Below are 27,947 nucleotides of genomic sequence, written 5' to 3'. Positions count from 1 at the left end.
CTAGAAGTATGTGGTGGTGTATTCATCTGCAGAGCCTCTGCCGTCTGCCAGTGTTTTTTTCTTTTCATTTTCTTATTATTTTTCTGTGTTCAGGACATTCCTGGGCACAGCACACAAGTGAGGTCGGACTTTATAAACAGCAAACAGAATGCATCCAAGAGGAAGCTATGAAAATTGCCGACACGGTACTGAAAATAAAGCAAATACAGCAAAATGAAATGCCAAATGGACAAAGCTGGAGTTGTCTTTCACTTTTGCTGGTGATGCTGTTCACAAACAGTAACTATAGTATATCTTTAATTACTTTCTACCACTTTCCCCTTCCACTGAGTCCATCAGTTCAACTCCAGTCACACACACACACGTGTTTATGAGGGGGAACATCACATATTCATACCTACTGCCATGAACCTCCCTTACATGTTTTTTTAAGGGAAGTTGATGCAAACAATAGTTCATGATCAGCAGTATAGTGTGAGCTGCACAGTTCTGTCAGTTAGAGAGTGCTGACTTGATGAAAGAACGCAGCCGCCGGTGGCCGATTGCCAGAACAGCAGGTGACATGGCGATGAAGATGATGTTGGCAAAACGAGCAATGACCAGTAGAAACTCCGCTGAGGAGCCACGGTTGTAGTTGAAATAGTTGACAGAGATAATGCTGGTTCCCCAGGATGCAATGAAAAGCATTATGAGAGCGAGAATCACCTGGAGAAACACACAACACAAAGATTCAGGGAATCGGTACTGATGAATTACGTTCACTTTGACTCGAATAAAAAAGTAAAACAAGTGATGTACATGCTCGTCTGTCGAATAAATGAGTTATCAGTGCTGCTGTAGATGAAACATTACTATCCATCTACATGATAAACGTGGCTTCACGGCCTCTTCCTCACCTTGGCTGCTCGTCTCTCGGCAGGTACCCGTTTAATGACAGGTGCATCTTGCACCGAACTCCGCATCCTGCTATGGGTGTAGAGTGTGTAAAGGGAGCCCAGGTTGGTAAAGGCCATTAGTATTATGGGAATTGTTTCATGGATCACCATAGATGTGGTGGCATAGGCCAGGCCACTGTAGCTGGAAGGAAAGTTCCACACGCAGCCCAGCAGGGGGCGCGTTGTGCTGCTCACCAGCATCAGGGTCTAAGAGAGGAGGAGGGAGATGGAGGAGTGGAGGAAAGAGGGTGGAACATTATAGTCAGCGATTTAGGGAATTCTCACCATAGAAAAACATCTGCTATTTCATATATTTTAAAAAATTTCAAATATTTTATGGCTGATGTGTTTGAAATTTAATGCAGATCTCTCACTTCAGATGAAGTGTATTACACTGCTGCTCTAAATGATTTCAGTATTTTCTGGACCACATGTCAGGGGAGAGATTAATGCAGCAAAAAGCTTGAATTCCCTTGATATTATCAGGAACCTATCCACATGTTAAACATTTTTTTAAATTCTTAATTTATTTAAATTCAGTACTTTTTGCAGGATTAACGAACCATCACATGTGTGTGTATATACAATCAAACCGTGTTTGTTCCACATTAAATCTTTTTTGTGTACCATACACTGTATCATACCAGTGTTTTTGCAAGTCTTAACTCCTATAATACAACAGAACATTTTTACCAAGTGCCAACCTCCGGGCCTGAAAGATGAAGCCTACACTTAAGTGCCACAAACTGCAGTTCCTTGAAGGGCCACTTGAGGCTGACTCCAAAACAGTCTCAATCCCCATATATTCCCATGTTAAAATGCTCAACTTCACAGTAGAAATAAACATGTTTACAGCCTGGAACAAAAACAGTTTTGGTTGGTTTGGTTTTGGTTTGGTCTCTAAGGCTAATTTCCCCCTTCATGATAACTGTGTGGGGGTAATTTTTTTTCACAAGTCAACCATTTAAATTTTTATTAAGGCTTAAAGTTACGCATGGCCACTTTCAGTGACAGGAGGGTTCGGTCCATTACCATGGCGGCACTGTTGATTAGGTAACATAAACTTGCCGTAACCCCAGATTCACAAAGTGTAGGCATAGTTGTAGCCGTTGCTTTTTCAATGTGTTTTCAGCTCATGAAAGATAACTAACATCTTGGTTGCCTAAAAAAGTCTTGTTTAGTGTTTGGTTGTACTGAAAGACCCTCTAAGGTCTTGGATATTCATTTTTAGTACATTTTGTTTAATGGTTTTAGGATAGCAAAAATTAGTATTAGCATTATCACAGTTAACCATAGCTGTAAATGCACCGTGCTAACCAAGCTAGCTGCTAGCCTTAGGGTTAGCTCCACACTGTTGCCCAAATCATAGATTTTAATATTAACAAGGACCCCAAGATGGCGCCTCTTCATTCCAATGTAGTTGCTCACCTGGCGCATATGCCAAAAAAGTTTTCAAGCTTTCAGGTTTACTTCCACAGTATCCTCCTAAATATGCACAGTAGTGTTTCTCCAGCGGGCCCCGCCCACGAGTTCCTGCTCAGTTCATAGTCTTTACATTGTGATGATGTCACAGATTTTTAAATTGCTTTTTTCAGCTCCAGTAAATTTTAACAAATATAAAACTACCATGGCTCAATATATTGGAATGATAAGATTCATAACTGAACTTGTTTGCAGTTCGAACTGTCCTGTCATCAGTTTTACAGATCTCTTTTATAATGTTGGCCTATGAGGAAAATGCTTCTTTTTTGCTGTAAGGCCAAACGCTTTTCTGGGGGCCTGGTCCAAATTTGATCACTTCTAAAAATTTAAAATAGGGATAGTCAGAATTCCAAACTTAAGGCTTTAAAAGGGGAGTTCACAAACCAATAGGTGACGTCATATTGGCTTTGTCCATTAAAAAACAACAACAATCTATGTAATTACTTTAACAACAATAAATACAGTTGATGTTTACTGTGATAGGTCACACAATGGAAGCAGGTTTCTCTGTGCTGACTGACATCCTGTACATAAATAAATGGAAACCAGCCTCTAATAGAATAAAAAGTAAATTGACATTTCTAAAACAAAGCAGCATGGTGTACTAAATGACCAGCTGTCATGTGAAGTGTACATGATGATGTACAAAACAGGTGTGGTCCTATGGTCCTATAACTGAATTCAATGCATCTCACCTCTGTGCTGTTCATGTCCCCGTTAGTGGAAAAGATATGAGCAGGAATGGAGTAAATAAAGTTGACAAGCCAGATAAGGGCCAGACTCAGCATGAGGGTCTTAGGAAGGCCCCGGGGCCCATGAAGGCTCCCAATGGTAGGAGCCACACGCCTCAGTGTCTGGAGGTGGAACGCACTGAGGAAGAGCGTTGACCACACATTGACTGATCGCAACCACACCCAAACACCCATAAGGAACTGACACCACTCTTTGGAGGAATACAGCTGTAAAAGAAAGAGACAGGTGTATAGTCAAACTTTTGCTGACTAATATGATGTACTCACACTTTTCTCCAGGAGATACGAAGAGGTCTTTTTCTCAAACCTTACTGACTTTCTCCTTCACCTCATGTCTGCTTAACGTCTCAGCTATTTTAGGTTTGTGGAAGGAAAAAAACACAAACTTTCCAGACAAATCCTCCTCTTCAAAATCAATACACCCTTTGATCTAACTAGACAGTGACTCACTGGCAATCTTTAAAACAACTGATCCAAAAGACCACATACCTCGAGTCCCATGTCTGAGATGACAAGCAGTGTATTCCTCATTACAGACACCAGCAGGTTGGACAGTGCCATGTTAATGATAATGATGTCTGAGTTCCGTCCCCCACCGCGGTCCATTATTACACTCTTACCAATCACCGCAACAACGGTGGCATTACCCAGGATGCCCAGCATCACCAGGAGGATGTAAAAGGCAGTTTGTGCAGGGGACACAGAGACACGAAGTCCCATCCCCACCAGCTCTGTGTCTTCACCCTCCATGGGGCCGTTCATTTCAGCCATCGTCTCGACAACTTTGACTATGAAATTTTAACAGCTGATGAAAAGTCGTAAAGCATGTTCCATCTTCAGCTTACATCCTCCAGCATGCTGCCTACATGTTACACACCAGTACATTCACTCCACGTGTGCTTCTTGATCTTTGCAGGTGCAGTCAGCTAACTAAAGACACTCCCTCATGGGGCCAGTGAAAGACAACGATCCTGTGTGTGTCATCACGACCAAAATCTGACAGCAGAGGTGTCTTTGTGGTACGGCCTGGTAAGACAATCCCTGTTAGGCTGCCAGAAAGCCAAAAAGCAACACAATGTTTTATGCCTTGGGGAGCTGGAGGAGCATGTTAATGAAACACAGGAGATTAATCAGTTTCCCTGAATGAAATGTGCTTTCCTCTGCAACTTGGTTGGTTTCACGGTCATCCTCTGGGAAGTGTGAGCCTTTTTGTATGTGTGCATGTATGTTCTTGCTTATGGGTGGGTTTTCAGCAAAAGAACAAAACATAAAGGGTTTAAACTAAAATAAAGAATCAGGTGTGGAGATCAGTGACATCAGTGAAATCAGTGATTAAAACAATGCATGGATGTGTGGTGTGTGTGCTGTTAAGGTTTTGCAAGGTGCAACAATGCAGACAAATTTATTTCCCAACAAGTAACATGTCTTTTGCAGAAATGTACAACACCAACATTTTCCTCTGGCAACTGAATTGCTTTGTGAACAATTTAGGTTAGGTGTGTTTTGCCTGAACTTTTATTATTACCGCTGCAAAAATAGTAAACACACCAATGTCTTTACTGTAATATTTGTACCAGTAACACAAATTACATCAGTGAGTACTTTAATTGTCATTGAAAGACCCTCTAAAACAGTGTTTCAGTCTTAAACATTACATCCTATCTGGGCAGATTGAATATGTTGCATGAACAGGGTTGTGTTTGTTCAAGTGAAGTGATAAAACAAATGTTAGTAACCTCTATTCATGCTAAAAGAGAATGTCACAGGAGAAGACGTAATGAAATTCACTATTTACTCAGTTGGCACTTTCTGATTGCAGCCAACAGTCACTAGATGGCCCCATAAACAACCAGTTAGAGAGGACAAAACATTTGTAACACAGATTTTTTTTATTCCCTTCCAATTTAGAAAAACAAAATCAAATGCTTGTGGACACTGTGCAGATACTTTAAATAGGAATCATCCTTCTCTTGTCTTTTAATTTGCCTAGAGAAACATTTTACCAGACAAACCCGGCCACAAATTCAACAGCATATTTAGTTAAACACAAAACAAATAGTAACAATATATATAAATATATTTATTCACAGTACATATTCTCTATCAGCACTTAATACTTATGGGCACTGTACAGAAAGTACAGAAACAGGATGCAGATACAATTTGGAATTCAGTCTTATCTACTGAGCCGGTAACATATAATACAACAATTATCTTCAGGCACCACACCACTCTGTGTTGTCTCACTGCCAGTAATGCAGAAACACACCTGACTGATTTTATACCACCTGTGTGGCACACGACACAACTGCTAAATGTACATCAGTGAAACCAAGAGACACAGTCATAAAGGTTCAGACATAAAAAAAAAGCTTTTTCTGAGTTATTCATGCTTGAGTTTTTCCATATAATGAACAAAATGACAGAAAACAAGCAGAAATTTGGTCATATACTAAAACAAATTCCAAAATATTTGCCAGCATGTATCACTACAATGATTTGTTGCCTGCAGCCCCTACATGGATTTGATAATGCTGTGTGTAGCAACAACTTTTATATCAAATCATTTAGACAAAAATGAACACTGCTTTTATAAGTTTCAAAGGATGAATTAGCATCAATTTGAGAAAAAGACTAACACGTAAGGTCGCAGTCCTCTAACATGGCATTCAAAGCTTCTTCAGCTTCAGGCTCACATTTTAGACGAGTTCATTTATTTATTCATGTGAAAACTAGTATTACAAAAAAAATAATTGCACCTGTAAAAGAAGACATCATTAAATTGAAAACATTGTGTCGTATTAAGGTTTAAAGGGGTTAAGGAGACCTGTAGCTCTGTAGTTCCAGACCTCCAAATTGATGCTCACATCACATTGTCTCTTTTTCACCAATTTAAACGAAGTGAAAACTAAATGCAATTATGTGGTTCAGCGTCTCAGGTCACAGTTTATCAGGGCACTTGTGTTTTTAATTGCACAGCTTTTGCTCTACAACACACAGCATTTTGTGGTTTATGGTACCTCAAATATTTGTACTGATAACATGTAATTTCCTCAAGCTTATCTTGTGTCAGGCATTGTAATCAAATCTCCATTCAGACTATAGTCATTTCTCAGCTGAGCCAAGCCTTGACCCAGATATAAACCATTTACTGCTATAGAAGGTCCAATGTGTAGGATGTAGGAGGGTATTATGGCAGAACAGGTATGTAATATTCATAATAATGTTTTCATTTGTGTATAATTCCCTGAACTAAGAATCACTGTGTTTAAGTTACCTTAGAATGAGCTGTTTGTATCTACATATGGAGCGGCCCCTCTCCCCTTGAGTCCACCATGTTATTTCTACAGTAGCCCAGAATGGACAAACCAAACACTGGGGCTGTTATTTAGTACGATTAAATAGTATGTGAGATTTTTTAAGTATGCCCGAAACCTTAGCATAAATATCCCAAAATGCAATGTGGTAGAGGACAACATTTAAAATGGACAGTAATTTGGTTTATATACATTCATTCATTCATTTCCCGTAACCGCTTATCCTTTTGGGGGTTGCGTGGGGGCTGGAGCCTATCCCAGCTGACATAGGGCAAGAGGCGGAATACACCCTGGACAGTCACCAGAGCAATGCTGGGCAGCAGATGACAGCATTTGTATTTTAATGTGTATTTCTCTTTGAACACTGGCACATTTCTGAGGTGGCAAATTGAATCACTCGCACTATGGTCCCCCCACCTCATGAGCCCCAGTGCAACCACACTGCCTACACTGTCTATATTTACGCCCCTGGTTGAACGATAGTACACATCGGATCGGATGAACCTCATCACTGGATGCCACTAAATCCTACACACTAGATCTTTAAAACTTGTGATGTCAGCAATTCTGATCTGACATCAGGACCGCTGGAAAGGAAAATACAGAGCAGGGCAACACTTTACATTTACCACATGTTAAGAACTTTCAACGAGAAAAGAGCATTTTCATGTAGTTTCAAGTAAATACAGCTGTAAATATGTAACAGTACAGTTTAAGAGGAGGCTGACATTACAGACCGTTAATCATAATAATAAATAATAATTGGCAATATCAGAAATTCCTCGCACAAACTGTGAATGCTGCCTACCAGCATTCTCTGTAACTGTTTATGTTCCTGACTGATATGTGAGAACAAATGTGTGGTGCTGCGGTGCGCAGCCTTCCTGCAAAGTTGATGATAAAAATTAATAATTATGCCAGATTTTTCTCAGCCATTGTGTGGACCGAGGGCTGGAGTTATGCGATAAAGCCTTTTTAGTCACTGTAATTCATTTCAAGATGAACATTTTAACATAGAATAATAATATCCATAATAATATTCAGTCCTGCACAAGTTATCAAGTGCATCCAGCACTCAAAATGCTCCATTTCACCCACTGCTTTTGCTCCAGCTGCCTGATTGCTGCAGACTCTGGTTGTTAACCCCGCTGCCTGGTATCTATCAGAGAGACGAGACAAACGGGAAAATACACTTCCTTTAATGAACCAAAACCGCAATGTATGAACATAATTGCAGGAATTAAAAAAAAAAAAAAAAGCAGATAATAACAGTCAGCTCAGCCAACCTGTGTGTCTCTCTGCAGTGCAGCAGAGCCCGTCTCCTCGGCCTGAGCTGTAGACCGGGGACACACACACTCGACTGCTTGGTGCGAGGTGTGTGAGACGCGTTGAAAGAGAGCTAGGAGGCAGGTAGAAGGAGGAGATGGAGGGCTTCGAGGAGGATCTGTGAGAGTTTTCTTTCTCCCAGCTCAGCCAGTAGCCTTTCAAACCTTCCTGATGGGCCTTCCACGTTACCTGCACCTCCTGACGCTCCACTGGGGTCAGCTTAAGGTCAGTCAAGGCTGGCAGAGCTGCTGCAGGAGAAAAAAAACATAGTGGAAAGCAAGGGAGAGGTTTAAACGGCCTGATCAAATGAAGCCGATGCAGCATCTAAAAGTAGCCATGATGCACGAATGGACTCTAAAGGTCAGCCTTCAATAAAGAGAAACAAACAGAACAAATGCTTTTAACTGAAAAAAAAAAACAAATTACCTGGAGGGGAGAACGACTGAAAGACACAAAAACATACAAACCTCAAGCTGAAAACGTACCCTCTTGAGTGCATGCCCTCACAGACATGGCTCTTTCTTTTCCGTCCACATACAGAGCGCTGACTGTGACCAGGTACTGAGTGCCCGGCTCCAGGCCTGTCAGTAAGGTAGAGTTCTGCTGGCTGGGTAAGGTCACGGTGTGGACGTGTCCACTTGGAAAAGCTCCATACTCCACCGTGTATCTCTGGACTCGAGCCGGCTGCAGGGGACCCCAGCCCACACGGATCTGACGAGGGCCAGAGTCTGACACAGAAACCACTGCAGGGCTTAAAACATCTGAGACGAACAGAGGCAGAGGGGGGACAAGAGACACAGGTGAGATGGTGACTGGCTGCAGCAAATTAAGGTCTGTTATAATGGATTTAGCTCCAAACCTAGTGTGCACCTGTTGAGTCGAATGAAATAATATCATACTTAATGGGAAACCTTGGTATTTTCTAACCTGAACTCTATTTTCCCACTTTGATGTGTCTAAGTGACTAATGGAGACAACAATTTTTAAAATTAGTCCAGTTCTGAGAGAGACCACTCCAGCTGCAGCGGTGAAAAAGCTACTAGTAATCCCTAGTGGCAGCAGAGAGCCATCAATTTCCGTCGTTTTTCCACTGACAGTCTCAGATCGTTGTTGCAATTGTCTGACAACATTATGGACATCTGAGAAATGTTCAGCCATGGCACTGAAAACAATAATCTACACTTTCTATACTCCAACTAAACAAACTCTTCCTGGCACTCCTCACTCCAACTCTCACTAACAATTCCACCGTTGTTTTTCCTGCAGCAAGTCTCTTCTCGCAAGATTTCAGAACGAGACTTCTCCTTGGGTGAGATTTGGTCACAGTAACAAAAAGACCAGTAAAAGGTATGAAAAAATGTTTTACCTCTCTTAGGATCTTTTCAGTCATGTTGTCAGAGACTCCTAATCACAGTAGCATCGTTTCCACCAAACACTTTCAGTAGGGTACCTTTGGAACCAAGAGTAACCCTTCATGGTATCTAGACCCTAGCGTTTCCACCGCAAACAGTACTCTTATATGTGGGCGGGGTTGTTGTCACTGACTGCTCCGTCCAGCACTCACTGTATTTCCTCCTTCATCAGTCTGCACCTAGTTTATTGTCCACAGAACGAGGCTGCACGCCGACATTTTCAGAACAAAATAAAACAGGCTGCAGTGAGAGTCTCTCTCAATGGGATATGTAAAAATAGCGGGTTTGTACATTTAGTCCTTCTAAGGCAAACTCAGGGGTTTAGTGTTGCCAGCGCCCACAGGAACGATGCTCAGAATGAGAAGGTGCAGTTCTCATAACCCAGTCGAAATTAATATATATATAAATATAAAAGCTTGAAGATCCACTCATTACTAAAAGCGTATGTCATATAAAAACTAATGGAAAGGTTGAAGTTGTCACAACGAAATTTAAGGTGTGCTGATAGATTAACATCGTCAACTCATGCATTTAGTAACATTACAAGTTAATGTTCCACCTTAAAAGTTGCCGGAAGTCGGCCCAGTGAACTAAGTTATTTTTTACTTCCGACAACAGCTGCTGCGAGAGGCAGCAAAACATCCTTTTATAGTCATCATTTTATAGTTACAGTTTACTAATAAAACTCTCCACAGTATGAACAGTGGGTACATGAGCCTCAAAACCAGCCACAGCTCAGCCCTGAGCAGAGTGACCGTCCGCTATTGACCAATCAACAGACTGCAGTGTTCACAGCTCCACCTTTTAGTACCAGATCTGTGTGCTAGGTACCCCAACAGAGGGGGGACCAAAAATGAGGATGGTAGGGAACAGTTGTGGTACCATTCACAACTTTTCACAGTGGAAACAGAAAAAAAGCGTACCGAACTGAACCGTACCGTACTGCTTGATGGAAACAGGGCCAATCTGAACCTGTCAGAAAAACAAACACTTTTAGTGGATGTAAATGGATGGTGCACAATTGCCCGTAGTGATTACATTAACACCAGTATTAGCTTTTTTGATGGCGCTCAATTGCCAGTAGGGATTACATTTTAGCTTTTTTCACCGCTGCAGCTTAAGTGGTCTCTCTCAATACTGGACCAGCTTCAAAAGCTGTTTTTTTTTACCATTAGTCACTTAGACACAAAAACATGGAGAAAAAAGGGTCCAGGTTGAAAAAAACTGAAGATTCCCTTTGATACAAACTCTAAATGTCAGACAGGAAACAGAAAAAAATGCAGTAAAAGGCTCTCTAATGGCATGTCTGTTGTCTAGAAACAAACCATCAACCTTCTTTGGCATGTAGTCAGCCTGCTGTATGACTGGATCTCCAGTTTTGTTACATATTTCTATCGTAAAAATGGAAATTCAAACATCTACAATTCACTGACAATTGAGAAAACTCCATCCACTGAGGAAGATAGTGAGAAACGATTGAATACTAACAGTAAAACTAACAGAATGGATTTTTATCTCACTTATTTCTGTCTAGTTTTTCCAGTCTTCTATTTTTTGCCATTAGTCAAGTATGTGTTTTTTTTAATGCTTTACAGGATTATCAAGACACATATTTATAAAAGGGAAATCTCTCTGAATCCTCTCACCAGGAAGTGTGGTGAAGTCAACAGAGAGTGTGTTGAACAGCCTCTGGTTGGACTCTGGGCGCAGGGTTGCTGTGTAGGTGGTATCAGGCTGCAGGTTGGTCAGCTCCACCCAGCTGGAGTCGCCTGGGAGAACCCGTCTAGTTTTAGTGTCTGTTTCCTGCATAGAGTTGTAAGAGAGCTCATAGTAACCGCTGTCTTTGGTCAGAACAGGACGCCACTGCAGCACAGCACTGTGGGAAGTCAAGTGAACAACGCGCAGCCGTTCTGCACGAATTATTTCTATAGATAACATGACAGGAAAGAGAGGGGGGGGGGGAGAAAGAGAGGCATGGTGAGATAAAATGTAGGAAACTGAATCATTTTACAGTTAAATATCACTTTTCTGTCTGTCTAATATCTGCCATGGATCCACTGCTTCTACTGTGCTGAACCTCACATGTCAAACACAGACATACTGATAATGGCCTCCCTCAGGTCCTCTGTGATCATGTCAATGCTCTCTATGTCCACAAAGTAGAGGTGAGACTCCATTGGAGGTGTCACTGAACGCAGTAACAGCTGGTAGTTGGCATGTACTGTAGAAACAGCTAACACATAGACTCCCCGCGCCTTCAGCTCAGACATCAGCTCTTCCACGTCTCCAGGCTGCACACCATCAGTCAGCCACAGCAGTATCTTTGGCACATCCTCGTCTGTCTCTGTCAAAAGCGGCAGGGCCACTCTTAGCGCCTCCTCAGTGTTGGTGTCTCCCTGCAGCTGCCTTACACTCCGCAGAGCTTTCTGCAGACTGTCTTGATTGTTGTGGACGTCGAGGTCGAACTCCAGGTTTGGCTTTGTGCCCACCTGCAGCAGCCCGATTCTTACGTGCCCACGGCCCAGTGAGAAGGGGCGAAACAGCTCGGTGGTGAAGTGCAGCAGGCGCACAAACTCGTAGTTTGCTACACTTCCTGAAGAATCCAGCAGAATGAGTACATCCCCTTCACAGCAGTTCAACACTGTGCACAACAAGAAGAAAAACAGAATGGTCATTTCAATATGTGGGTCATTGTTGTTTTGAATGACAGCTTTACTAGTTTTTAACATTTATGCCACCATACAGCATTCAAACCTGCATTGACTAATTTATTTATTTATTCATGGCCTTTTGGGAGCTGTCAACATGAAATATAATTATGTTAACATGCCGATCTTGTTAGCAAACAGTTGCATTACACACCCAGGAGATACAGAGCAATGTAAGCATTCATTTGGAGCAAGTGGCAATGTCCGGGGCTGAAAAAAGAAGCCATCACAGAAGTGCAAAACACGCAGTTCCCTGAGTGGCCACTTGAGTCTGGCTCCAGAAGCGAGCCAACCCCCATAAATACTCATGTTAAAATGCCCAAAATTATAGCAGAAATAAACACGTTTACAGCCTGGTGCTAATGGTCACTTTTGGCTCCATAAATCCAAGATGGTGACAAGACTCAAGGCTTCAAAACAGGAGTTCAGAAACCAGTATGTGATGTCATGGTGGCTAAATCCATTATTTTTTATACAGTCTATGATTTGCAGTCACATTTCTGGCCAACAGGCAAATACAAGTCCAATATTTACTCTCATTTTAGCTCTTTGGCCGTTAAATGCTTCTTTATGTTCCCCAGTCACCAATTTTCTCTGCTGTTTGTTGCTGGGTAGTGTACAGTGTGTTTTTAGGGCTTTTGGCACAGCTGCTAACTGGGCCTGAAAATGGAGCTGATGAGAGCTGTGAGAGTCAATCAGAACAGTAAAGTAGCGGGCCGGGAAACCAAAACAAAGAGCTGAAAGATGCTAACACTGCAGAGTCAGGCGATAATTCTCTGTGAGTTTGTCAACAAGCAACCAATTTTTTTCATACACTTTTGTGTATGTGAAAAGTTAATTTGATCCATAAAAATATTAATAATAGCAGCTTTAAAGGTTCAGTGTGTAGGGTTTAGGGAGATACATTGGCAGGGATACTGAATATAATAATAGGTATGTTTTCATTGATTTATAGTCTTAAAATAAGAATCATTGTGTTACCTACCTCGTTACCTTAGAATGAGCCCTTTATATCCACACAGGGAGCAGGTCCTCATTCAAGGAGTCTGCCATGTTTTAACACTATATTTCTACAGTAGCCAAGAATGGACAAATCAAACACTGGCTCCAGACAGGGCCATTCACATTTCCTCTGCGAGGCTCTGAAGAGCATCAGACAAACACTGTGCTGCAACATAAAACTGCTTTATTCAGTGTTTTTACTGGTTTTAATCATCTGGTACACACTTGGCACACAGGAGAAGTTTCAGGTGGTTGCAATCTGCAGTCCTCACCACTAGGTGCCACTAAATCCTACACACTTCACCTTTAAAGTAAAGCATCACCCCCTTTTTAGACACGGGATCAAAGTCAATGAGCATGATTTTAATTAATGGTTAACATAGAATTTTCATAAAACACTGGGATTTATGAGGTGCCTACCCTAAAGGACATCAGAAACTTTTGGCAGTGATGAATCATCCCTTCATGACGATATTAATATCTCAGCCATGAAAGAGAAGGGACACTGATTTAAGGCACCGTGGGTGAGATTGATCTTATTAATGTCACAGATGCCACTGCTGTCCTTAGGGAAGCATTATTATAAAGAATGAAAGGCAATAACAGGTAAATGAGGCGTCTTGTTTCATGCACAGTGCTGAAATCCTGGGAACAATCTGCTCAGTGTTATCAAAACATGTCAGAAAAATATTGCACTGAGAATATTTAGATGGAGCTATACAGCAGAGGATTTATGATAGCAAAGACTAAAGAGAATGGGTGAGTTGATTTGTCTTATGAAACCAGAGTGAGATTTACATTGCCAGTAAATAAGTGACAGAAAAAAAGCAGCGCAGAGAGAAAATGAGAAAGAGCATCCCACATATTGGGGGCTCTCCACTTGAATGAACACACACTGGTTTTCCCATCTTCACCTTTCATCATTTCTCAGAAGCAATTGTACTTCATTTTGATGTCAAGAAGTCATCTTAGTGGAATAATTTTCCACTAAGAACCATTTCTACCCTCAAGCATCATCCTGAACAATCACGTATGTGTCCAGTATGTTGGTGACTCACTCTGGAAACCACTGAGTGTGATAATCTCCCTCACTGCAGGTGACTTTTGGTACATTTACTACTAGCAGGTCATGAAATTAGTGATGCACTGATTGTGAAATTCTGGAACAATAACGATATTTATAATAACAATTTGTCCGAGAACCAATACCAATGTTTTTTTGTTACTGTTGTTCATTTTGGTTTTGTTGTTTCCCCAGTTTTGTGCCATGGAAAAAAAAATAACTGAACTGTTTTAAAGTCATTCAGTCCCTTATTACAAAACCTTTGTATAAGCACAAATTCAATCATGGAAATTTATGCAACAACCTTTAATATAACCGTCTTTCACAAGAAAAACTTTTTTTTTTTTTAAAAAAAAGTACCTGCTTCAAAAGCCTTTTACGATATATTCCCTCTCTTAGAACTATTTTATGTTGTTCAAACGAACTCAATTTTACAAGATACATCTGAACGCATCATGATAAACTTACAATTTACCTTCACCAAATACTCATTTTAACTGAACAGAGCTTGGACATACCACAAGGTATCTTAATCATAGGTTTATAACAATAACTAGATACCGGATCCCAAGATGGCACCTATTCATACTCACCTGACACATACAACAAAAAAATTCTAGCTTCCAGGTTTACTTCCGTGGTATGTGACCCACTGAATACGAGTAGTAGTGCTTCTCCCACTGGCTTCACCTGCAAGTTCCCACTAGGCTCATAGACTTCACATTGTGATGACTTCTCAGGTTTTCAAATGGCTTTTCTCGAAAAGTAAGGTTTTACAAATATAAAACCACCATGGCTCAAAAATTCATGATAGAGTCATACTTAAACCTTGGCTGCAGTTCGAGGGTCTGTCAACAGTTTTACAGGTGTGTCTTTTATAATGGTGGTCTATGAGGAAAATGGGGATTTTTTCACTGCAATACCACGAGTGGCCACTGGGAAGAAATTGGCTGCAAGGCTGAGCAGCATTCCTGGGGGCCTGAACTCAATGCAACCTCGGTTAGCTATTGTTCCGGCTACCAATATTCGCAACTAACAGCTAATGTTAACTAGCTCTCCTCCTGCCAATTTCAACCCAGATTTGTTGTTCACAATGCAGCATTATCAGGGAAACAATGGAGTGCATCCTCTGACACATCGATAGTAAGTTTACTGTGTCCTTTTGTCCTGATGGCATTTCAGGAAATAGCTTTATTTATCCCAAATAAGTTGTCTATTGTGCCCGGGACGACAGGACGCCGAGCCCTGCTTTTTAGCCTAAAAAAATTGATGTGACACAACAGAAAAACATCGACCACAGATATCGGTGAATGTCTTCCTATTTGCTGATAGGCAGCTGGCAGTCAATAAGGTGAACATTGGCGGATACCGATGTTAGACCGATAAATAGGAGCATCCCTCCATAAAATAGGCTGTTAGTCTTACACCATCACCTATTATAAACAACAAATACGTCAGGATCAGATTAAGTGTGTGTGCTTTATGAGAATTAATCCAATGCAAATAGAGCCATTCTTAATTGTCCCTAACATAATGTACACATCTGCTTTATTGCCTCACTTCTTCCATATCGTTCACACTTCTCTGTCTTTTCCATTTGCAGCTCCTCCGCAGAACACACCCATTATTTTATTGCAGCAGTGGTCCATAATCATTAAACTTTTATAGGGAGGCAGAAAATAAAGCAGCGAGAAAATAAGCAGGCAGGAGGAAATGAAGGAGAACAGCACAATCAAGGGAAGAGGTGTCAGCCAGCGTCTTAATGAAACACAGATAACTTACGAAGAGTACAAGAGGAGAGATGCTGCAGGGAAAAGAGGTGAAACCTCTGTGGACAGTTATATATACACACAGTGGCAAAGAGGAGACGTTGAGAGGAGAAATCAGACAGAGAAGACAGAAATGAGACATGATGAAAAGATGAGGGGAGATGGTTGGATTAGAGCTGTTGATGGAGATGCAGAGGAATTCCTCTGTCTTTGCATTCCTCAGAGGAGAAACACATGTGAATATGTATGTGTCTGAAAGAGAGACTTGAGCATGTCATCTGTCATTGAAATGGTTTCAAGCTTTGCCAAGGCCATATGCCACACTGCAGCGCTGCACAGATGAACAAAATATGTTAATGCTTCCTGTGAAGAGTACTGAGTGCAATATCAACATGCGCCGACATCAAACAGACAGATGGTACACTATCCAGTCTGTGGTGGATCAAAATCAACGCAGGCTACTTCTAAACTCTTGATGATCTAAAACAGTTTAAACATAAACTGTGTGTCGCTCTGCTGCCCTTTAAACTTTTACAGATTTAATCCAGAAAAGTGAAACCGCAAATTAATTAAAAATTCCTCTCATTCCATGTGTGCTTTTTCTGGGGGGGGGGATCTCTGACTTAAGCTAATACAGTAAGTCACAATATTTACTTTTAATTAGCTGTGGCCACCTGTAAGTACCTCAGCTTCCTCTATGTCAGAGTCAACATTAGGAACAAAGATCCTGCTGTCCTTAGAAAACACAGTAATGTTCTGTCTGCTCCTCGAGAAGAAAAACATAAACAATAAACAGTTTACCTGCATTACTGACATAATTTGGAACATTAAGGTCAGCACAAATCGGCACCGCTTTTTATCTCTGATCTCTTCCTATTCTACCTTTATAGCTCTCACAACTGCTGATACAATTATTTGCTTTTTTTCCTGAGAGTTAGATGAGTTGATTGATACGACTCTGTCTGCGTCTAAAATCAGGTACCATCGTTAGTACACACACATGACAGGGTCGTGTTCTCTTAAATCAAATACAGCACTCCTCTTCTGCTGTCGATTTGCAACCAGTCGGAGCATTATCGCACATTTGACTAACGATGTCACTTGCCAAAATATAAGCTACCTATATCTGCTTGTTTGCTCACGTCTTCTTCTGCATTTATTTATTTATTTCAAAATTACCATGTTTTCTCGGCGCGTTATGAATATCTGATACCGGCTGATGTATTAAGTTAATAATAGCTGTCGCATTTTGCGAATATTCGCAGCTTGTCAAATATCCGACCACAAATCTAACATCAATATCTTCTACAGTGAGTACAACAATTTAACATGCATAAACACCTAACGTAACCATGTTACGCTCCTGGACCATGTAGTTTATGCCACAACATGTCATGCCTGATGATAAATGTGCTGCTGTTAGCTAGCTCGCAAGCTAACGTTACTATTCGCATTATGATTTGTGGTACTTAATTATTACAGAATTACCCAATATACAACCTGTTGGCTTCTATTTGACAACTGTATAGTAGTATTGAAAAAATACATGCGTATATTTGCAAAATGCTTCGGTGCTCACCACAGTAGTCGGCCAACATTTCACAAGCGTGAACATATTGCTACATGGGCAATATGGCGACCACTGAGGGTGGGAAGTGTCCAATGTTCCACACTCATCTCTTGACTGTTATGAGTCCCTTTCTTAGAACTATTTTATGTTGCTGTGAAAACATCAACAAGTTCCCCCTTCAAACGAACTACATTATAAGATACACCTGAACCTGAAACTTACAATTTACCTTCACCAAATACTCATTTTTACTGAAAAGACCTAGAACATACCATAAGCTAACTAAATCATAGATTTATAACAATAGCTAGATACCGGACCCCAAGATTGTTGTAACATATCAAATAAAAGCTAGTATACATCTCACGCTGTATGTAATTACCCATGTACCCCTTTTCCAGCAGGAAAGACGTCCACTCTTGTTAGCAAAATGAATGTAAATGCACCTATTTGACAATTCTTTGGTTTTAAACCAAACAAAAAACAGGAGAGCCACAGAATATGAACAAAGTCATCTGTAAGCTGTGTTCAAACAAGTCAGGACTAAAGCTAGAAACATTACACATCTCCACACCCACCTTAAAACTCACCATCTAACAAAACACACATCTGCCACCAACTCCGCCCACAAAGGGCAACTGGACCACAACTCTCAGCAGATGAGCAGTCAGCCCTCAATCAGTAGGGCAACAAAATATAGCAGTCAAAGTTTGTGAGACTGTATGACGGCAGTAAAATTTGTAATAAAAATAACCACAAAAACCGATTGATCAGATTTTCCGATCTCAGCTTTCCCTCATGTAAAATAGCACTTACTGCCTCTCTGCGTCTTTCTGTGGCCCCTTACAGGTGTTGCAACATAAATATATTTATACCTGTGTGCATCTCTCTTTTCAGTCTTGTTTTGGATGATAATTTTGTATATTGTTTTTCTTAAAACAATATTGTCTGGAGGGGAATTTCAATATCGCCCAACCCTAGTCCAACAATAACAAAACCTACAAACACCTCAAAAGTTCACTAATCAACACATTATATCTTGTTTGTTTAATCCAAACAAAGTTTAACCCCTACCAAAAGGATATGTCAACCTCTGCAGATTTTGACCCTTCTCTTTGAAAATTAACTCAGTCACATGCAGCTGTGGATGTTAAAGGGCGGACCAGTGCTGGTGGACGCACTGTTCACTTGCATATGTTTCTATAATCTGGTTTAGGTCCAATTTGGCTGCAGTATCTCTAATGGTGTCATAATTTGGACATTGTGACATTTTCCATAGCTTGTGTCAGTAAACACACCCTGATAATTTGTTCCATAGGAAGTCACAAAAACAACCTCAGTCCAGTTCAGCCAGCTGGCCTCTCTTCCAGTTTAAACCTATGAAAAAACACATCTGACGTCACCTGCAGTGGAGGAAAAAGTAAAGGATCTACTTCTTCCCAGCACAGAGCTGTTATCAGCAATTGTACTTAAAGTTAGCAGTAAAAATACTTATTATGCAGACAAATGCTTGATGTGAGTGTTATACATATTATTAGATTAATATTATTGATGCATTCATGTGCAAGTAGCATTTTAAAGGATAACTTCGACATTTTTCAAACTGGACCCTATTTCCCAGTGTAAATTGATCATAACGACTGATGTGAACAACAATTTTTTAAAATTGGTCCACTGAGCTGGCAGCAGACAGCAGCTGCATTAGGAGCTGCAGTGAAAGCACATGGGGCAACTAAACATCATCACTGTATGTCCATTAAAAGTGGTTATCTCTTTACCTTTCACTTGATCAGGTCTGTTTGTTATTGCCTCATTAAGCAGAAGTATTTTTTGGAGATCACAAGTTGTTACGAGATGTCACTTGTGCAGGTAAACAACAGTTGAAACCGTGTGTGAGTTCTGGTGAGAGTATAGTAATCAGAGTAGTTTACAGTAAATGTAGTTTAGTGTTATATTCCTAAAGAAAACTGCTATTTAAAGGGTGATGATACCTGCTGCAGACCAGTGGAGGTAGGCTAATGCTATTAGCTAGAGTCATCATGTTGATATTGCATAACCTTGCAATTGAAAACATGCAGAATAACAGCAAAAACAATCAATTAATAAATGATTAGCAGGTGCAAAATATCAACTAATTCAGTACTCATGACAAATCTATATAGACTGATTACCTATTTTCATCAGCTTACATTCACAAAAATAAAAAAGTGATATCAACATGCTAATGCTACCTCTGCCACAGTGTGTGTGCGTAGTGGAAAAATATATTTATGTTTCGCTATTTTACAACCTACGTATAAAATATTTTTATTACATTTTATTCCTACATTTGCCCTTCCTATACATCAAGGAGATGGGCTCCCTACTGGCTATAAATGACAATGGTAATGTTAGTCATGTCTCTCCCTCTCTTTATGTATCATTTTGTCATAGGGAATACTGTAAATTTATTATGTTGATCTGTTCTGTACGACATCTATTGCATGTCTGTCCGTCCTGGAGGAGGGATCCCTCCTCAGTTGCTCTTCCTGAGGTTTCTGACATTTTGGGTTTTTCCTTATCCGCTGTGAGGGTCCAAGGACAGAGGGGTGTCGTATGCTGTAAAGTCCTCTGAGGCAAATTGTGATTTGTGATATTGGGCTTTATAAATAAAATTGTATTGAATTGAGTTAAGGGCAGCATGGTGGTGCAGCGGCTAGCGCTGTCTCCTCACAGCAAGAGGGTTCCTGGTTCAAGTCCAGGAGGGAGCCCTTCTGTGCGGAGTTTGTATGTCCTCCCCGTGTCAGTGTGGGTTTTCTCCGGGTACTCCAACTTCCTCCCACAGTCCGAAGACATGCAGGTTGGGGATAGGTTATTGGTAGGTAGGTGTGAATGTGACTGTGAATGGTTGTCTGTCTCTATGTGTCAGTCCTGTGATAGTCTGGTGACCTGTCCAGGGTGTAGCTGGGATAGGCTCCAGCCCCCCTGTGACCCTCAAGAGGATAGGCGGTTACGAAAATGGATGGATGGATGAACTGACTTATTGTACGAGCCCCTACACATTGTCTTTTCTAATAAGATAATCATTTGCTATGAAATTTGCAGTGTTACAGCACCAAACAAGACAGTGTAATATCAAGAAGCATCAGCAAGATGTAATGTAAAATAAAAAGTAAAATAAAAACCTCTGCTGCCTTTTTTCTCTCTCTCTCATCGTCCACTTTCTCCGTCACAAATGACGGCGGCGATAGAATTCAAAGGCCCGAGAGGCATTTAAAATCAGGTAGATAATCATCTATGATATTAAAAATCTTTTAACAACACTAAAATACATTTTCTATACGCTACTTCAGTTATTATTCTCTCTCCAAATCTCACACACACATTTGGTGATAGCTTGTGATATTTACAAAGGACACCTCTGCTTAACAGGGCAATAACAAACAGACTGAATCAAGTGAAAGGTAAAGAGACACTTCAGACACTTATAATAACAATCTGAGCCGCTCTGTGGCAAAAATAACCCCTTTTAATGGACAAACAGTGATGATGTTTAGTTGCCCCGTGTGCTTCCACTGCAGCTTGTTCAGCGGCTGCCAGCTCCCTCAATTTTGGATTAATATCAAAAGTTGTTCACATCAGTCTCTTTGATCAATTTGCACAGGGAAATAGAGGTTGAAAAATGCTGAAGTTATCCTTTAATGTTGGGTAGTATAATAACACTGGATCATATTTTACATAGCGATCATGCATTTTGTTTTTACAGCTGTCAGATAGCAAAAGGCACAATATTATAAAATGTAGTGGAGAGGAAGGATGTAGTATTAAACTAAGATGCTTGAGTGAGGTACATCTAAAGCTGAAGTGGTACTTGAGTGAAAGTGCTGTGAATGTGTGATCCAGTAAAGAGAACTAAAAGTATGTGAGATTTTATATTGAAGTCAGTAACAGTGATTATTTACAGACCATTATATTGATTAGATCATACACTGTGAACACATACAAAGACACACCCATCACATGTCCTGAATAATGAAACACTGTTATGCAATGTCTGTACCACCCAACTAAAGCTCTGTGGGACAACACTGTCCATGTGTCAACTTGTTTCAACCAGACTGCCTGAAATGATCCTGGCCTGTTGATACATATTAAATGTCAATGAATGTTAACCAGCATTTATTTATGCCACCCTGTGTGCTCTGACTCACGAAACATCACATAAAAATGTTTATGTATTTTACTCAAACGTTGTCATAAGTTTTAGAGTGTTTTTGCACAACTTGCGAGTTTCAACATAAAGGTAAAAACTTTCAGCCCAGACTCTATTTAAAAAACATCTAATTTTCCATTATCTTACCCCGGAGAAGAAGCAGATCGCAACTTATTATTTTCACTTGCATATTTTGGTCTGTTTACTGTCCATGTTTCATTCGGCCATGTGCCTGCTCTATTTCATGTTTGTATTGTAGCTTATTTTATCAACTCACCTGTGGCAGGTAGAGCAATCTGCGTGTTGCTCCGCTGCAACATCGCCCAGAGGAGAACACAGCGCACTAAAAAGCCCTTCATCATTTCTGAGCGATATGAATGTGATCAGAAACAACACAGGCAGGTGAAATCACTAACACCGGGTCTTCTTTCATCGGTGCCCATTGCGCAGATGTCACAGTTGGTCCAGTCTGTGTTATTGTGCACTCACGTCGCCTCTTCCGCAGAGTTTCGCTTCTCCTCCAAACTTTTTTTCGGCAAACACCTGCGTCATGCGCACTGCAGTATTCCCGCGGTGCAGTGATTCCCTTTCATGTCAGATTACTTGTCTCCAAGTCACTCTCTCGTCCAGATTACTCCTCCTCCTCTTGCTGCTGAGCCAGGACATAAAATTATTGTCACTTTTTGCTGGAGTTTGGTCTTTGATGGGGCATTAAAGCACAGATGCTTCTTGATGGTCGCTGTTTTCATCCTGCATTGTAATTTCCTCAGTCAGTCCAGGGGCCATCACACTTAATCACACCAACACACAGGCACCTGGCCAAATACACACCCATGCAATACACTGCCTGTCCCAGAGGACCCAAGAAAATCTCATCATGAGCAAGGCCAGAATTTAATGCTGTAGCTGCAAGGGAAAAGAATGATCTCATCTGTTTCCCCTGTACATCTTGTACTGGAGGAATAACAGTGAAACTGATCTGGTCTTCATTTTCTCTGGGGACGCCCAGGAAGCCCCTCAAGCTGAACGCAAAACTGAACCCCGCTTTCAGAAACAGTAACGGGGCACCCATTTGGATCAAGCAGCAGCAAGGAAGCCAATTCAGCCGGTCCATTAGACAGGATTACAGCAAATACCACAGCTGCCACTTATCAGAAAGATAACTTGGATGGAGTGCAGGCTACTGGCATGCATTCATCGCAGTCAACTCCAGTCAGACCCATGTCCCTGCATGTGTGTGTTTGTGTGTGGGTGTGTGCCAGCAGATAAAGATAAAAGGCTAAATAAATGAAGGGCACTGACTGAATGTGCCCTCTTGAGATGAGAGTGCCCTGTGTGTGCCAAGACACAGCGTCTGTTTCTTCACTGTAAATACTGCGCATAATCAGAATTTGCTTGAACGTGACAGCGTTTTTATTTTTTATTCCACTTGTCTCAGTGTGCAGGGTGCAGGATGAGATGGAGGTGGGATGGTGAGGTGGAGACAGATAGTAGAGAGATAACATTTTATAGAGGGCATACTTTGATTCTGCCTTTTGATACATGATTAAAAAACCCTTGCTTACATACCAGGCTGGTATCTCTAGACAACAGAAGTTCAGTCTGTTCACGTAGACAGTCTGCAGGTTCATCAGTCCTGGTGTCTTTTTATTTTGGTTGAAGACGACACATCTGCTCATCTCCAGATGATGATGAGGCGGGCATTTTAAGATATACTTTAATTTTCTTGAAGCAGCATACTCAAAGGAATGGTTCAACATTTTGAGGCGATGCACTTATTTGTCTTCTTGGGGAGTTAAATGAGAAGGATGATAGCACTTTAATTTCCATCCATCCATCCGTCCATCTTCAACCGCTTATCTGAAGCCGGGTTTTGGGGGCAGCAGGCTGCGCAATGTATTCCAGACGTCCCTCTCCCCAGCAACGCTTTCTAGCTCCTCCTGAAGGATCCTGAGGCTTTCCCAGGCCAGATGAGATATGTAACCCCTCCAGCATGTTCGGGGTCTGCCTCGAGGCCTCCTACCAGTTGGACATGCCCAGAACACCTCTAACAGTAGATGCTTAGCAGTCTCTCCAGGAGGAGGCATCCTGATCAGATGCCTGAACCACCTCAACTGACCCTGTTTGACACGAAGGAGCAGCGGCTCTACACCGAGCTCCCTCCGGAGCACTCGCAGCACTCTCATGTCTGTATGCTAAAAATGAAGCTACTGTCAGCAGGTGGTTAGCTTAGCTTAGCACAAAGACTGGAAACACAAGGAAGCAGCTGGCCTGGCACATACCTCCACTGTAAAAACACTTTTTTTGTACGAATTACACCAGCTAGTGAGCTTTAGAGAAACTGGAAGGTGGATTTTGTTACCTCTGTAAAGAACCAGGCCCTCTTTTTTCCCCTGTTTCCAGTCTTAGCACTGAGTTAAACTAACCAGCAGCTGGCTCCAACTTCACATTTACTGGAGAGCAACCCAATCGGCCAACACGTCTCACTCCAACCCCGTCACATATTGATGTTTGGTCATGGACTTTCCACATCCAGATACGATGTAAAAGGTACCCTGGGTGCGTTGGTTGTTGACATTCTGGGACGCCTCATCAAGTTCTGCCTGTTACATCCATTGTCTTCTTTCAAATTACACGTCTGTTTTCACAGGAAATTTAACGTTTACATACAGTCTCTTTCAAAATAAATGTACTATGTCAGTACAACACCGTGAATGGACTTTTTTTTTCCTTCAACAACTAGAACACATAATTGGGTTTAGGCAACAAAAAGACGTGGTTACGTATAGGGAAAAAAACAGGGTTTGGCTTTAGAATCTTACGGGACGCAAATACCGCTCTCTCAGGTGAAAGTCTGTGTTTGTTGGACCCATCCACCACCCCTCCTGCCCACCCCAATCGGACTTATGCTGCCTTAACTTTTGTCTTTGTCCGGCTGTGTTCTCCCCTGATGCCACTGGGCGCCATTAAGCTATAATGGCAACCGGCCGCGTATCATGCTGATGTTAAAGGAGGCCTTTTTTGTTGGTTTCTGATGCCGCAAGTCCCTGCCTTAGCGCCAGATTTTGACGACTACGGAGTGAGACTGGGCTCAGTTGCCAGAATAAATGTTAGCACTGAATGTTTTTGCAAACCACAGATGTGTTACATTTGTATGTTATTATATAACAGATACAATTTTATATTTCTTTATGTTTCAACAATGCTGAGGTTACCAACAACACACTACAACCTTATAACTTAAGCAATTAGATATTGAAAATCACAAATTAAACAAATAAAAATAAAAAAAATAACCTGAAACTTTATAAATGTAGATCCTTTACAAATACTTCCATAACACTCCCAACAACAAAATGGGAAAATGACCTGGCTCTCTCTCCCAACACTGATTTCTGGATGCAAATTAATGAAAATATTTTCTTTATGACCACTAGCACAAATTTGCAGCCTATACAATATAAAACTATCCACAGAACCCATACACTCAAGATAAAATCTTTAAAATGGGTTTGGCTGATACAGACATCTGTTCACAGTGCACTCTGGGTAACACGATTATTTCATGCCACTTGGGTCTGCCCACCAGTTCGCTCCCTCCGGACAGTAATAACTGACAAACTCTCCACTATCTCGGGCTGCAGAGTCCCATCGTCCCCATCGCTCTGCCTGCTGGGAGACATTACACAAGTCACACTCACAACTACACACAGAAACCCATTACTCATGTCTCTATACCACCATGGAAATATTCTTTCAAAACTGGAAATCTAAAAGAATCTTGTAACAACACTCAGTGGAACAACCTGCTTATGGAATACATTTCAATAGAGAGAATAACAAAGGAACAACAGCATATCTGACTTTAATGATGCCTAGGAAACCTTCTTAAATCATCTAAACTTAAACCATCTTTTAAACGTCACAATACACCATCACACTACACCAAACCATAGAGTCATGCATATTTAGTAGTAGGTGTAGTGAAGTTTTTTATGGTCATAATCATTTGTAATTTGACTTCAGAGTGTGCACACAGAGATCTTTGACTTTTGGTTCAATTCTTCTTCACCATAATGTTATTGTATATAAAATCATAATGTTCAATATCTGAGCTCACAGTGTATGACGCTGCAAATCCAACATGACTCAACACTCTTGAATGCACCAGGCACTCACACACAAGATCACAGAGGAACACAATGGCTTTTATTTACAATAGAATCTAATATAGTAGTGGGCACAAGGGTGACACTTCGGTGACCTCAAACATTTCCTCATATTAAAAATCATATTCAAATTTTTTTTTTCAATTTTCAGTGTATTTTCATGGATATTTTATATTTAAACCTGTGCTTTTCTTTGGCGTGTGAGTCAAAGTCATATGTAGTTGCCCCTGCTCTGTGCTGTCTGTCTGAAACTTATGTTGCTGCCTGTCTTGGCCAGGACACTCTTGGAAAAGAGAATTTTAATCTCAAGAGGTTTCTCTAGTTAAAAAAAAGGTTAAATAAAATGAAATAAATACATGAAACAATAACGTAGTCCTACCCGGAGTATATAGTATGTTCACATTGGGAAAGTGTCAAGATGAAGTACACGCATACCAGAAAGTATGCTGGGTTAGTAATCACATTTGATTTTTGAGTGTGCTGTTTTTGAATGCGATCCTCCCAAAATGCACAAAGGAAATGGAGGAGCTGCTCCCTGCTGAAATAAATAAATAAAATGTGGGTGGGGGTGAAATGCTCCAAACAAATCTCAGCAAACAAAATAATGAATGAATGTATTTTTGATGATGAAGTTTAACTGGCAGTCGCAGTTTGACAGTCGATGTTGAATTAGTATGGATTTGGGACACAGCTTGTTATTATAAAGTTTTTTCCCCAGCTATGTGTACTCAGATATATTAGAAGGTCTAACACTTCAAGTAGAGCAGATTCAGTCAAGAGGCACATTCAGAGTGCTGTGTGTCCTCTCCTCTATCAGCAGCAGCTCGCTATAGTAACTCTCACTGTGCTACTCTGAAAGCATAAAGTTTTTACTTCCACTTGAAACAGATTGAATTAGATTTTCATATTTATGTGTATGATAAGCGAGACATTAACTCCCACTGTGGCGTCCCAGCTTGGGTGTGTGTGTTCAACTCAATTAATGTATAAGACGCAGTATTATAAATTCCTTCTGTGCATGCAGCGTGAAGACACACATCATGACTACCAGCACTTCATTCTTCACAGTGTAAAAAACATCACGGCCAGGCTGAGCACAAAGAGGGAGATGTGTTATTAAAAAGCCATTTTATTAACATCATGCTGATGAGCTCTGCCTCTGCTGAAGAGTCCAGCTGATTAACTCCCAGATTAATGTGCTGTCAGCTCTCTGCCTCTGCTGCACAAATTAACAGGGTTTGTTGTCACAACAGTGCAGTGATACACTAATATTGACCACACAGGACAGGAATTAAGTGGTCACCTATTTCCCTTTCAAACTGAATGATTTTATTATGAACATGCTCTTTAAAAAGTTGAATCAGCACTTGAGCTCAGTGTTTTTTTTTAGTTTGAGCGTTGGTGGCAGAGAAAACGCTTGAGGACGGCTTTAAACCGGAAGGTCTCCCTTGTAAAAGCAGCGTGAACACAACATACAGAGCACTTATAGCTATTGATTAGAGGCATTGACTCAAATGACAGATTAATGAGGATGGAGTCTTCCTTCCTTCCGTCTCCGTACTCATCCGCTGTCTGGTACATGTCTGGGCCTGCGGTATCGCCAGCTCTCCCTATAAGATAGAAAACTGGAATTTCCCATGAAGAGGAGTTTGGCAAAGGCAGCTTTCTCTTCATGTTTCATAGACAAACATGTATATGAGCGTAACGTGTGTGTTTGTGAGTCTGTGAGTGTTGTGAAAGAGCCAAAGGGTGCGACGTATGTGCTATACGCCTGTAATCCATTTATGGATATTCCAGAACAGGAGTGTTTAACAAGCATTTATTTTTCATCACATTGCTAATGATTGTTGACAGATCTGAAATACGCCTTTTATTTGAGAAAATATGACAACACACCCTGGGAAATTCTGCTGAAAGCTCTGATATATCCAACTTGGAATTTACTAATACGGCAAACACACCTCACATCAGCTGCACACACTTGCTCAATGTGATTAAACTCAGATTTAATAGTGTGATGTCTCCAGTGTGCAGTATTTTAATCCTAAATCTTTAAGTTGAAAACCTCTTCTAACATCCATCCCATATGTTGTGAACATGACTTACAATGATAGCAGCTCTGTGAGACTGTACTTTAAGGATTCCCTGTGGATTTCTCTGGAGTGAACAGACAAAAGTTATATTTACATTACTCACAAAGCACATTGTGTGTTTCCCTGAGGTCTAACAAAAGTGCTGAATGCATTTCTT

The 27,947-nt window shown here is 40.9% G+C and overlaps 3 protein-coding genes across 4 annotated transcripts in view; all 3 read right to left on the bottom strand.

The window, feature by feature from the left end:
* The window catches only part of sdhb (succinate dehydrogenase complex, subunit B, iron sulfur (Ip)), a 197,114-nt gene that overhangs the window by 34,337 nt on the left and 134,830 nt on the right, over window positions 1-27,947 (bottom strand). The gene's annotated exons all lie outside the window — the stretch shown is intronic.
* On the bottom strand, window positions 284-5,947 carry LOC126385665 (olfactory receptor class A-like protein 4). Its single transcript, XM_050037522.1, has 5 exons — window positions 5,929-5,947; window positions 3,659-3,906; window positions 3,113-3,376; window positions 897-1,142; window positions 284-705 (listed from the first exon to the last, which is right to left on the bottom strand). The coding sequence occupies exons 1-5, from the start codon at window positions 5,945-5,947 to the stop codon at window positions 493-495; spliced, it is 990 nt and encodes a 329-aa protein (XP_049893479.1). The 3' UTR covers window positions 284-492.
* LOC126385661 (von Willebrand factor A domain-containing protein 1-like) lies at window positions 5,040-22,055 on the bottom strand. Of its 2 annotated transcripts, none has more exons than XM_050037516.1 (6): window positions 21,806-22,055; window positions 11,326-11,865; window positions 10,871-11,149; window positions 8,298-8,573; window positions 7,773-8,060; window positions 5,040-7,645 (listed from the first exon to the last, which is right to left on the bottom strand). In XM_050037516.1, the coding sequence occupies exons 1-6, from the start codon at window positions 21,888-21,890 to the stop codon at window positions 7,626-7,628; spliced, it is 1,488 nt and encodes a 495-aa protein (XP_049893473.1). In that variant the 5' UTR covers window positions 21,891-22,055; the 3' UTR covers window positions 5,040-7,625. The 2 variants fall into 2 exon arrangements, with proteins under 2 accessions (XP_049893473.1, XP_049893474.1); XM_050037517.1 differs by having other exon boundaries at window positions 7,773-8,057.

Source organism: Epinephelus moara, chromosome 24, assembly GCF_006386435.1.
Source record: "Epinephelus moara isolate mb chromosome 24, YSFRI_EMoa_1.0, whole genome shotgun sequence".
In the NCBI taxonomy this organism is placed as follows: Eukaryota; Metazoa; Chordata; class Actinopteri; order Perciformes; family Serranidae; genus Epinephelus; species Epinephelus moara.
The sequence above is the reverse complement of the archived record's forward strand: the minus strand, read 5'-3'. Positions and strand labels throughout refer to the sequence as shown.

Excerpts from the sequence above, each read along its gene's own strand:
- LOC126385665 (XM_050037522.1), bottom strand. Across the intron at positions 3,377-3,658 it reads TCTCAGACATGGGACTCGAG|CTGTATTCCTCCAAAGAGTG; the intron begins GTATGTGGTCTT and ends TTTCTTTTACAG. Across the intron at positions 706-896 it reads CCGAGAGACGAGCAGCCAAG|GTGATTCTCGCTCTCATAAT; the intron begins GTGAGGAAGAGG and ends GTGTTTCTCCAG.
- LOC126385661 (XM_050037516.1), bottom strand. The coding sequence starts at position 21,890 with ATGATGAAGGGCTTTTTAGTGCGCTGTGTTCTCCTCTGGGCGATGTTG. Across the intron at positions 11,150-11,325 it reads CCTGAGGGAGGCCATTATCA|AAATAATTCGTGCAGAACGG; the intron begins GTATGTCTGTGT and ends TGTTATCTATAG. Across the intron at positions 8,574-10,870 it reads TGACTTCACCACACTTCCTG|ATGTTTTAAGCCCTGCAGTG; the intron begins GTGAGAGGATTC and ends TGTTCGTCTCAG.